The sequence below is a fragment of the Pygoscelis adeliae genome, unplaced genomic scaffold (genome assembly GCF_000699105.1).
Source record: "Pygoscelis adeliae isolate BGI_AS28 unplaced genomic scaffold, ASM69910v1 Scaffold392, whole genome shotgun sequence".
NCBI classification, from domain to species: domain Eukaryota; kingdom Metazoa; phylum Chordata; class Aves; order Sphenisciformes; family Spheniscidae; genus Pygoscelis; species Pygoscelis adeliae.
Window position 1 is genome coordinate 1,000,936 of NW_008824293.1, and position 12,353 is coordinate 1,013,288.

A 12,353-nucleotide genomic window follows, 5' to 3' on the forward strand; every position below is an offset into this window, starting at 1 on the left:
GTCTCCCGCCAGGCCTCTGCCGTGCGACTGCTCCAGCAGCGCCCGGGTGGTGGAAGCTGCTGCTTGGGGTTTGGGTGAAGTGGTGTGTTTGGAGCGTAATCTGTTCACGGTGTTGGGTAGCGATCCCAGTGTCTCGTGCTGAAGCAGTTGGCGTGGTTACGGAGGTGCAGCGGAGGAAGGCTTCGGCTGTGCGCGGAGGCCAAGCGGCTGTTGTTTGTTCTGTGACCGGGTGCGCGAGGGGAGCTCCCTCCCTTACTGGTCCTGTCCCAGGGCTGTTTTCCCATTTTTTGTTTTGGTTTGGGGTTTCTTTGGGTTTTTTTCCCCCCCTTACCTTGAACCTTACTCCACAGCAGACCTAGTAAGAACCATCTTTCACTGTTTCTTTACTCGGTACCATTGGAGCTGTCGAGGCTGAAGGTTGCAGTCACTCCGCAGTGAATCCTCCGAGTGACTCGGCGTGGGAGTACTCTGCTTTCTCAGGCAACAAGCCCTGTGCGGGTGGAGGTGCATACCTGGAAAGCTGAGGCATGGAAGCTTTGTTTTCGTTTTCGTGTTGGTGTCTTTCAGTTGGTGTGTAGTTTGGTTTGGTGTTTTTTTTTCCTGTGATCTGGCCTTAATTGCTGTTTATAAATGGGTCAGTGAACTAAAGTGGAAGTGTGCATTTCTTCATTAATGGAAGAGCAAGGATGTGACCTCGACCGTGATGTGGGGCAGAGAATGAAACAAAGCTACTACCAGCTACGTTCTGGGTAATGGGTCTTGCACGGTGTTACTGAATAGCAGGAACAGACCTGGGATAGGCTTTGGGGGGAGACCGACTTTCATCTGGGAAAAACAACTGAACTCCACGCTCTGCCGGAGCTAAGGTGCGGTCAGAGGTCCCGGCTGAGGTGAAGGGAGGTCCTGAGCGTTTGGTCCAGAGACGGTGTTAGGATGCAGGTTTGAAGGGAAAGCCTTCTGTGTGTTTGCAAACATAGTAAGCTTATCAAAAGGGAGAGAGAAGGGATATTAGAAGGTAAGTTGCTAAGAGCAACCTGGGTAGTTGAACAATTTAATTTTCCCCTTCACCTTGGTGACTTGTTGATTGTGCAGCGAGTGCCTTACTGAAAGCGGCTCTGTAAGCGTATGACCAGTGTTCCACCAGTTGCTTCCAGTTTTGATACAGCAGTGATGGGTATTAAAACATTTTTCAGCAGGCAGGGTTGAATATGGCAAACTGCACGTAGAGGAATTTTGGTCAATGGTGGGAAAATGACGTATTCAGTTGAGTAGGCTTCTCTCTGAACGGTACGACCGCTAAATGCAGTGAAGCTTTAACGGGTGACTTTTCCGTGAAAGAAGGCTGTAGCTTTTATGGTATGTGATCTGTCTGATGACATTAAGTGCTGGAAATCCCTCTGTCTGGAAAGAAAGCAAGGAGGATAAAAATAGTGTATTTCTGTGTGTCTCCTGGATTGCTGATGTTTTTACTCTTTGAAATAATTCCATTTTGCTGCAGTTACTTTTCTCAGGCAGCGGCGTACTGTTACCTGCCAGCTACGGGAACAGCCGAGGTTCAGTGCTTCCGTGTGACACCTACACGTGTGGTGTTAAATCCTGTCTGAGCCAGACCCGAATAGGTGTGAAAGGGTGGACTGCGTCTAACTGTATGAACTAGGAACAAAGTTGGTGTCACGGAGGTGAGTTGTTGTAGGGCCGGGAAGGCTATGTTCGGCTTCCTGAACGTCCGCCCTCCTCTTGACCTGGCGTGTCCCCAGCCCTAGTTTGAGTCAGTTCTTCCAAGTTCATTTTTGTTTAAGAACTTGTGAACCGAGTACCTGAGAACACCCAAACCCCAAAAGAGGAAGGTGTGTTGTTGAATGCAGTTATTTAACTACTGATGGCGTTCAAGCTGCTTAGCTGTGAAGCCGTGTTAGCTGGGATTTGCATCCTTCAGCTTCATTTCACGTTTACAAAAACCCACGGTGCACCTGTGCCCCTGCTCACCCCCTTCTCCCCTTGAGCAAGATGGAGAAGTAGCTCCGCTGCCTTGAGGCAAAAGTGATTCTGAAGTGTTTGTTGACAGAAGAGGGCAGTTCCTGCTTCTCCGTGGTTTTGGGTTGCTGTGGGTGTGATTCTGGTGCTGGTTTTATTACTGATCTTTTGGAGTCAATTCCTCCGTCCACAGGGGCGCTTTGTTAGAGGAAAAGGGTGCACGGGGCCGAGGCAGTGTTAACCCGCACAAGTTTGTGAACTGTGCGGCTTACTGAAATGTTCCAGTGACCGCAGCACCTTCCAAAAGGGTCCAAGAGCTTCCAGTCCTGCCGCTGCGCGGGAGGTCGGTAAAACGACCCGGCGTGCGCGCCCCAACCTTGAGCATCGCTGAGAAAGCAAGCCAGGGAAAAGCGTGTGCTGGATGCAGGGAACAAACACCTGCAGGTAGAGGAGTGCTTAATGGGGGCTGAGCCCTGCAGTGGGGCATCAGTTACAGGTTTTAAAGCCTCCAGCCAATCTGTACCTGCACCTGAACAGAAGTGGTGGCTCCAGTGATGGTGTTCAGACTAATGGTATCCAACACCTTGCACCAAACTGTAAAGAAACCAATAAATAAAGTACCTAAAACAGTTTAAAAAGCTTTTAATGGACTGAAAGAGACTAGCAAAAGAAAAATCTTGTAGGAAAGATGCACTGTAGTCATTTATTGATTGCCTTCCAGGAAATTCAGAATTTTTCTAATAGGAGCAAGTTCTTTTGCAGTAAAGACTCCTCCTGCTTTGCCGCCTCTCACAACTTGGAGGCTGCTCCCCTCCTTCCCTTCCCCCCCACCAAGAGTTACAAATACCTGTAATGCAGTACAGGAAACCAAGGGTACAGAGCACAGTGACAGCGCTTGTTCTCCAGAAGGTCAGTAAAAGAAGCAATGCGAATTAGCACAGGGTACTATCCATGACAGACAACACGAGAGAGAGAAAGACTGGACTCCTTTGTCAGCACAGGGTGGCTGTGTTCTACAGCTCGATCTGTTCGGAAAAAAGGACATTCAACTCTGTCGGCACACCATGGCCTGCGGTGGCCACACCTTACCTGCTTTGTGACCGGCGCGGCCAGGGGAGCACGCGCTAGTCCTTGACAACTGCCACGGGACGTGTGTGTGACGGGGAGGGGACATAAGGATTTGTTTAGTGGCATCTGCCATTTCAGTAACATCCATTGCCAGCAATGGAAGCTCCCCTGGCAACAATCTCAAAACCAGTGTGCAAAAGTTAGTTAAGAAGGTCTTAGCCATAGGTTTCAGTGCTGTGGGAATTTTAGTTTTTATTTAACCCCCCTTCCCCGAAGCCTAGTGATTTCAGCTTGTGGGAAACCTGCGGCTCCAATCTGGTTCAACTTGCCCGTCAGGTTAAAATCCATCAGCTCTGTGTTACAGTTGCTATTGCAAATGAGACCGAGTCCCTATTTCTGACTCTTCCTCCCCTCTTCCCTCGCCCTTTTAGTAGGGCCGCGATTTCCTGCTAAATTACTTTAGTTCAGACCTCATTTGATGCCATTATCAATCTCTCCTAGGCACTGGGGTTTCCACTGTAATGGAAGTTTGTGCGCTTTTTTTAAACGTCAAGCCCTCACTCTTTGGATACAGTATCCGAAGTTACTCAGCTGCAAGCAGAGCAGAGAGGTGGAACTGTGAGTATCATTCATATATATATATATCTCTCTATATCTCTCTATCTATATCTTTACCTTGAAAATTAGAATGTGAATGTTACAAAACCCCACTGAATTTCAGCACTGCCAACCAAAAGTAGAAAAAAATGGTTAATGGAATCCAATGGCTATATCCTGATGTAGAAAATGCTGTACATTCCCCCATTTTTACTCACACGTTACAGGCTTCGGTCATCTGAGCAATACAAATATGGCTGCTGCGTTGTCTTAGCACAAATCGGGATAGTGACTGGGGGAAAACAAATCTTTTGGCTTGGAATCCACATGTTACAAGAACGCTGAGCAGTGGATGGGGCTGGTTTTGTACTGTTTTAGCAAAGCAGTGTCCTTAGTCAACATAAAAATGACCTGAGAAATGTTACATACCTCAAGACAGTTCATTTGGAATTCATATGTACAAAGTAGAAATAACTGATGATACGCGCGCGCACACAACACGTACACACACACACACAGGCGTGACAGCCTCTGGCTCCGCTCACCTAGGATGGCTCTTTCGTATGCTGCTGCATCCTGGCCACCTTCCCCTTCACGTGGCAGACACAAGCTCAGTCAGACAGATTACATTTCTCAGATTAGTTCTTTGCATTGTGTATTAATTGTACCAGTGCAATAACATTGTCAAAAAAGGAGGAGCTGCTCCAGGGGAGTCCGAGACCCTGGGTCAGATTCAGAAAAGGGTGGTTTAAACTTTTTTTTTTTAAGCGAGGTACACATTAAGCAGAGCTCTGTGTTAAGGGGATCTCAGCAGAAGGCATGCTTGGCTCAGCCTCTTTCTCCTCCACAGCTTTGTCCTCTGGTTCCAGCTGTTCACCACTTTTTATGCTTTCCTGGAGCTGCTGGCGTCGCTGCACCTCTGCTTTAAGGTTTTCCAAGTCTTTTTGGCTGAAGGGGAAACCAGGAAGGGTAGCAAACATTAGACTACCTTTAGGAATGGTGTGAAGCGCAGGGACAAGGCAGCGTGCCACAAAATAGGAAATGCTCCTAGCGCTCGCCCTCTTCCTGCCAGGTCCCAGGTCCCATGTCTCAGCAATACCTAAGCAAGGCTAGGGGGCTGGGTTGCCATTTGGTTTTGAACCAAAGGCACCAGGACGTGACCCGTCAGTGGCCACTCGGGGCAGAGGCAGTGAGGTTAATCTTGTCTATGTCCGGGCAGCCTCCAGCTGCTTCTGGTGAATTTTTACCATTGGTGATTATTTATAGCATTAGAAGAACACAGTCTCAGCTCAGGTCATCTTTTTCCACTCCCCTCCCCCCCCATCAAATTTTCAACTAAAAGTCTAAGAGACAATTTATAATTAAAGAAAAAAAATATTTAAGAGTACTGCTGTTTATAGTGGTCTTGATGATGATAATCAGGGCTAGTATTATGATCTTGGGTAATGTTCTTTGTAAACAAATCCTGTGGAGCTGGGGAAGGAATACCTCCAAGATGTCCTTAAAGCAACTACCTTGCTAAGCAGCCCTGTCTGTGGAAGAGCCAGTGCTGCTCTTCACAGCCCAGCACCGCTCACTTCATTTCTTCTGGACAGAGACCACTGACTCTGCTTCAGCTACCTCCCACTCTGCAAACAGAGCTAAACGAAGAATCCCTTTGCTGCTGGCGTGACCGGCTGAGAACAGGCGACGAGGGGAGATGCCAGCTCCTGCCTGCTTGCAGAGCGACCCATGGGGCAAGTCACACAATAGTGGTCTTGCCCACTGATGCATCAGTTCTCCAGGAAGCTTGCCTGATTTCCTTTAGCTTCACAGAGCAGCTTTGTGAGATCAGATTGCTGCTGCTACAAGCTCAAGGTTACAGTTTTGAAAGAGACGCCTGACATCGCATGCAGCGTTCCTCCAGCCTGGAGCTTTTTTAGTGCCACTAAGGATTGCCCAGGGATCCTGTAGAGCATCCCTTTGCAAGTGTTCAGCAGTGCCTTCAGAGGATCCAGCACCTTCAAAAGCAGTTTTTATGCAAAAGTGACAATTTCTGCCTAGTGCTGCCTGAAGAGAAGCGGTACCTAAGATCACTGGAAACGCCACATTTTGGGTCAGTGACTCTTAATGCAAAGAGAAGCGTTGTATTTATGCTATCTCTGGAACAAAGCTTACGCAAAAAGACTACTTGGTTTCTAAAGGTACAACACACAGAAGTATCACTCTACCTTAGTGGAATGAAGAGAATCCCATTGATAATGTTGAGCTGCTCCAGGACACTGGCCATACTGGGAGCTGTGAACTACAGCGTAAGAGGAAAAAAAAGAGTGTTTAAAGTCAAAACCCAGACAGAACAACTCAGAGCTCCTAAGCAAGTCCAGACCCCATTTACCAACAGCTGAGAAAAAGCTAGGTCTCATACGACTCTCCAGTAGCTGTAAGGTGGCGTAATTTGTATTTTCTACCTCTTTATACCCATAAGTTGAAAAGCAACATCTAGAGGCCCTTAGTCACTGTGGGCAACCTCCCCTCTGAACTCCGCAGGACTTCAGTTAAACGTAGTGTATATGTGAGTTCAAAATGTAGTTTTGGGTTTTTTTTCTTTCTTGAACTGTTGTTTACCATTTTATGGGTTTGAGCCTCTTAGCTGGACACTATTTCCTGGACTTGACCATATACTCAATTAAAGGTCCTTATGCTCAAATTACTCTGCCATAAGCTCTTCAGTTCTGTACCCAGTTCTCTGCAGCCACTCCCAGAGCACTATCCTGCCCTGCCCTTTCTACTGGGAGGGAATCTCTGCAGCTGGAAGCCTCTTCCCCAACCTGCTGGCTCACAATCCTCTGGCAGCTGCTGGTGTACAGCATGGCAGGGAGAGCACCCATCACACGAGTTAGTGCGTACTCCCCTAGATATGCCACAGACAGGCTGGTGTGATCTGCCAGGTGCACAGGCAGGTAAGAGCAGCCAGGTTTGGCCCAAGAGGGCCAATCTGTTCCTGCTCCATGTAAGGCAAGGCAAAGCAGGCACCCGCCCCCCATGCCCCGCTCTGCTGCCCAGCCTCCCCACACCACAAAATCCTTGGAAGGAGAACAAAGCACCTGGTGAAAGATGACAGCATTTTTTAGGATGAGGAAACTGAAGTACTTTTGGCTTGTGCAACCTGCCTGCAGCCAGTGAGTCAGCAGAGGGGCAGGTTTGCACATAGGTGTCCCAGGCTCCCACACTGTGAGCTGCCCAGCGTGTCCTTGCCGATTTCCCCGGGTGCCCTGCAACGCAGTCAGCTGCGCTCAACTGCCTGAGCTCAGGAGAAAGAGCCAGAGCCCAGAGCCGCTCTATTCAGAAGCAGAGGGGACAAATGCTCAGTCCGCGTTGGTTACGCTGTGCATGTCTGTCTGAGCCTCTGCCTTTGCAGGGACCTCCTGCCTGTGAAGGGTCTGCAGCTGGCACAGCCATTACCACCTCCTGCACAGGCAACATCTGCTCGCGTGCACTGACGTGTCCTTCAGGAACAGCTAAATACAAATCTCTGCCTTCATGGCAAGTACTCTCGATCGCTCTCGTTGCATGAGGCTACCTTAAGGGGCATGATGTTCGCATTGGAGCCATTCTTGTAAATCTCGTTCATTGTGCGTTGAAGAGCGACTGCTTGCTGAGTCAGGTATTTCAAGTACTCAGAGCTCTCTTTGGTCTTTTCATGGTGTTCTCCAAGCTAATCAGAAAAGGGAAAATAAAAAACAAAGGTACAACATTACAAATCAGAACAGGACCCAAACCAGGGTGCACTCCTATCTCTGCTAGCTCAACATCCTTATAGAAACGCGTAACTGGATTTCACCTGCCTTGGCATTCAAAAAACAAACAAACAAAATTCCTCCAGGAGCCTTATTATCTACATTACACATTTCCATCAAGTAGGAGCACGTCTGCAGGGTGAGCGGCATTCCCTCCACCAGGCTGTGCTTTCAGCCAGTGAATCACAGTGTACAACTGCAGGCGTGTTCAGACAGACCCCGGGCTGATGCAGAAGTTTCACTGTGCATCAGCAAGGGCTGTGAGCGGGAGAAGGTATTGCCCATGGAACAGCTCAACTACCAAACGAGTTTGGATCTGGTATTTAAAAGACAGGTGGTGTAAAAAAGTGGAAAGAACAGGCCAGCTCTTTCAGTGCCCTGCCAGAATGTGGGGCCATGCCACCAACAGAAGTTTCTGTCCAGCGACAGGGGTACAGCAAGAACAAACTTGCAGGAAGGCTATTCAAAGACTTTTGGCATAAAATCTGGTCAGTTATTGTACAGGGCAGCAATTCTGCCCCATCTCTAGAAAGAAGATGCTCTGGCATCTGCTCAGAGCTGTTTGTAAGAAAGGCCTCCCTGAGTTTCGAGTTGTGGCACTGTTTTGCTGTGGTACTGCTCGTTTCTGGCAGGAAAGTGATTGACACAAATTAGCAGCATGCATGCTCGTTACCTGGTTTTTGTAGATGGTGTAGCCTTCCTTCTCGTGCTGCAGAGCTGACCGGAATTCTGCTTTGCTCTCATACACTCGGGCTACCAAGTGGTGGCTGAGGGAAGGAGAAGGGTTTAGAGGTAGTTTAATGAAGAAGAAACATTTCTGCACTACAGCAAGCATGACTTTAACGTAACAATGTTTAGGCTAGAAGTCTTAATACCAGTGTCAAAGGAGGCAGCTACTGGACTCTGAATACAGCACCCTGGTAGTTACTTCTCCCCATCCCATTTGGGGATGAATATACTATACTGATTTGGGCTGGATTTTTGTTGAAATGCTGAGAAGTGACCTACAGAAGTAAAGACTGAACTGGGGATTTTTTTCCTCCTGCACCCAGGAAAGCTGAAGGCCACAGCGGTGAACTGAATGGAGGCAGCACATCCACGGGACCATCTCAGGGCTACATTTGTTAACTGGAGAAGAAGGAAGCAGTCATAAGCCCTTACCCTTCAAAAAGTCTTTTTATTTCTTAGAAAGCAAAGGTGTGAATTACTTGATTATTCACAGCCAAAAGTAAAAAAACTTCCAGCACAGAAACAACCAGCAGAAGAGTGGCAGAGCTGGGACCCAAGTCACCTGGGCTCTCTCCAGTTGGGAGAGCTGACTTGGCTTGGACTTTGCTTCCTTAGTGTTTCTGGAATGAAAAAAAGATTTCTGTTTTTGGCAGTATTACTCTGGGGGAGGTGATGAATCTCATCGAGCATCCCAGTGCTACTAAGGGAAGGCAAGATGCTTTCTGCAGAATGCATATCCATCAACTGCTGGAAAACAAATCTGACTCTTGTGGGTGCTTAGTAAGATTTATTTTCACCCTGACGAAGAACAGATGGGTTGCAATGTGGTCGTAGTAATTAGGAGTGGGCCACTGCTTGGTTGATAGTGAGCCAGTTTTGCATTCAAGGACAATGCGTACAGCACTGAAGAGCAGTGGGTATCTAGAGCAGATCCTAAAGGTGCCAACCACTCATAGCTCCCTTGGAAACAAGGAAGCTGCTCAGTATTTTATTCAAATACAAGACTTTATGGTAAAGGACAAAAGCAAATTATATGCTTCTCAAAGATAGCTCCCTGAGGGCTGAAACAATTAACTACAAGTGTTTACGTATCATCCCAGCCTCCCAGTACGATTACATTAGCCTTGCTCTCCAACCTTCGCTTGCTTCACGTTTTTCTGCTGAGAGTCCACAGTGACCAGGGTCATCTTGACAGATTTTTGGGGCAACCAGCATTACAGCAGATCCCACAATTAGCTTTAAGAACAAGGGATCTCTGTCTGTCAAGACAACAAACTTGGATGCTGCACCACGACCTTGACTCACGCAGCCCAGCAGTCCCAAGGAGCCTGACAGCTGGGACAAGAGTCAATCCCTAATTTAACAGGATAGAGCTGGACACAGCCGGATCAGATCCCTCCCATATAAGCACAGGGTGAATGTACTCATCTTTAACAGTATGGTGACACAGCCCAGCACTCCACCCTGCCTCACCTTAGTGCAACTTTCAAAGACTTGGAGCCGTGATACTTGGAGCTGATGGCCAGCGCGTTCTCCAGGAACCGGAGGGACAGGTCATACTCCATAACCCCGTGGAGCACCAAGCCAATGTTGTTCTGCACAAAGAAGTCAAGTAGGCATTCAGAAAGCAAATTCAAACTATGCATGTATTGCTTTGTAAATACCAAGACCACACAGGTATTTCACTGCTGAGAAGGCTGTAGCAGCCACAAGTCCCCAGCACGTATCTCTACAGCACATAACAGGTGACAGGAGACCATTCTCCCCCTTGGGAGCTCAGTCCAAGCAAGCCAGACAAAAGTGAGAGAAGGAACTCTCCATTTTATGCAAGGGCAACAAGAACAGGCTAAATTAAGGAATTTGCCCAAGGATTACAGGCGCTCAAACCCACGTCTCCAGTGTCCCAGTGCAGAGCTCCAGCCACAGAAGGCTGACCTTCCCAGCTAGAGAGTCAAACTCCTTTCTTCTCTTCTTCTAATAGCACTAACTGGTAGTAACCCAGGGAGGAAAAAGCAGTGCCTAAACATTTATTTTAATTAGCCAGCACTGTGGGCATTTTAAAGGCCAAGAGGTTTCTTGGAGATTAGAAACTTGAAGGCTGTAGAAGATTACTTACATCTAAGAGTGCCATTTCTGGGTGATCCTCCCCAAATACCAATAGCATGAGGTAGCGTGCACGGTACAGTAAGTTCAATGCTGTAGAGAGCTGGCTGTTCGCAAAGCAGTACAAAGCAAGGTGCATCTGTAACAAAAGAAGTAACCCAGCATTAATGGTTTTTACTTATCACTCTGTAAAGCAAACTAATCTCTCCTTTCTACTCCTTTCCTCAGCTGCACACAAATAAAAAGGTCTTCCTTTATGATTAAAAAGGATTTCAACCACTCCCAAAAGTCCAAGTCTGCTGGTTGATTTACAGCTCCACTGAGGTATCACGTAAGATATAAGTACTGAGGAAGCCCAAGTGTTTCATTTCAGTTTCTTATGCACCTCAAGGAATATTTCAAAACTGACCTGTATGTATATGACATTCTGATTGCACTTTTGGGGGGATTCTTTCTCTTTCTTCGTTTTTGACATAAGCCCAGGGCAAAAGCCAGCAGAATTAATGAATATAAATAAACATTCAGCAGACAAAACCCCAAAATTCTAAACTAAGTAGGACAAATACTGACCATGCAGGACGCTTATAATGCAAACACTTAGGTATTTGGCTTACAAAATCATAAGATACAAAACTTATGATGGAAGTGGAGGATTCTGGGAAGAACACTGCAGAAGGAAGGAAAACTGCAACTGTTTTCTAGATGCAGACATGAATTAAGGCTCACAGACTCCAGGTGGACACATGAGGTGCTGCTTCTTCCCCAGCACCCTGTACTCACGTATTCTTGAATCGTGTTGGGATGTTCAATACCCAGGACCCTCTCGCTCATTAGCACCGCTTTCTGCTGATTACTTAAGGCCTAAACAGAACAGAAGACCCAAGAGCAACTCACACAGTGCCGTGCACTTGAGCAAGCGAGCATGGGGAAGGAATGAGAGGACTAAACAGACCCTATCAGAGCCCTTGCTTACCTCTGAATAATCTCCCATGATATAGTTGAGACGAGCTAGCAGCCTCAGGCAGGCACAGATTTCTACATGCATAGCACCATACACATTGTTGAACAAGTTTAAGGCTTCATTGATGAGCTCGCAGCCCTCCTTCAAGAAACCTGAAAAAAGTTATATTCATATACGTATGTGTGTTAAATAACCCCTAATACTACTGGAGAAGTGTGTTGCCCATGAAGTGAAAACAGCAGTGGGATATGTAGCCCTAAGTCACTGCCTTGTGTAAGGACTAAAACCTAGGAGAAGGAAATTGCTGCCCTACGTCCATCCTTGTTCATCGTTGGTAACTCTATAGCAAGTGTGTGTTTCAGATGGTCTTGGAGACCACGATTCCCTACCACAACAGGGTGGGTGGGGGTATATTGGTGGAGGGCAGCGGGCCATGCCACACATACCCTGCTCTTCCTTTTATCAGCAGTCGCCTCAAGAGGCAGAGGCATGTTGGGTCTGTACCTTGCTGAACCTTTGCTTGCCCGCTCTGGAAGAAGTGGAAAGCATCTGAGGCTTTAGGGTTTACGTGCTTCACTACAGGGAAGATGTTGAGAATATCCTCTTCTGTGAAGGTGGGCTTGTGCCTGTTGTCAAAGTTGTACTCTTTCAGCAGTATCTGGAGGAACCAAAAAGACCAGAGGTTACGGTCACCACTTTCATAGGTACTTGGCAAGAAAAGAGTGGAAAATGAGCCTTGAATTCTGCATGCGGATTCACAGTCAAAACATCTCCTGTATCACTACCTGGGGACAGAGTTTTGAAAAAAGGTCACGTGTAGGCATGCACCACCACGTGTGCATGGCAAAATGGGACCGCAGTGCCACGGCACGGTCGTGCCAGCACAGGAGCCCCAACAGGGGAACCCTATCCAGCCAAACTCCCGCACCCCACAGAGGAGCGAGAAGGCAGTGCTGTGGGGAAGGAAACCCCCTGTTCTTCAAGCAAGGACAACCCCAAAGTCCTGCTCAGCTCAGCCAAAAAGCTGCTTCTCTTTGGATGGGGAGTATGCGTGTGCGTGAACTTATGATGTGAGGTTGGTTTGTCAGACAGAGCAAGCTACAGGAATTGTATTCAGGCTGGCTGATCTTCCAAGGGAGATGTAC

The 12,353-nt window shown here is 47.6% G+C and overlaps 1 protein-coding gene across 3 annotated transcripts in view; it reads right to left on the reverse strand.

Annotated features, from left to right (window-relative positions):
- Window positions 1–2,600: 2,600 nt before the first annotated feature.
- Window positions 2,601–12,353, reverse strand: part of CLUH (clustered mitochondria (cluA/CLU1) homolog) — a 34,720-nt gene continuing 24,967 nt past the window's right edge. For 2 of the 3 annotated variants that reach the window (XM_009318813.1, XM_009318812.1), the window contains exons 19-27: window positions 11,713–11,866; window positions 11,221–11,360; window positions 11,028–11,108; window positions 10,261–10,386; window positions 9,618–9,739; window positions 8,089–8,182; window positions 7,199–7,333; window positions 5,850–5,923; window positions 2,601–4,587 (exon numbers count right to left, since the gene is read on the reverse strand). In XM_009318813.1, coding sequence (XP_009317088.1) covers window positions 4,419–4,587; window positions 5,850–5,923; window positions 7,199–7,333; window positions 8,089–8,182; window positions 9,618–9,739; window positions 10,261–10,386; window positions 11,028–11,108; window positions 11,221–11,360; window positions 11,713–11,866 — 1,095 coding nt within the window. In that variant the 3' untranslated portion in view covers window positions 2,601–4,418. The remainder of the gene's footprint in view (window positions 4,588–5,849; window positions 5,924–7,198; window positions 7,334–8,088; window positions 8,183–9,617; window positions 9,740–10,260; window positions 10,387–11,027; window positions 11,109–11,220; window positions 11,361–11,712; window positions 11,867–12,353) is intronic. The other variant, XR_663374.1, reaches the window with a different exon arrangement.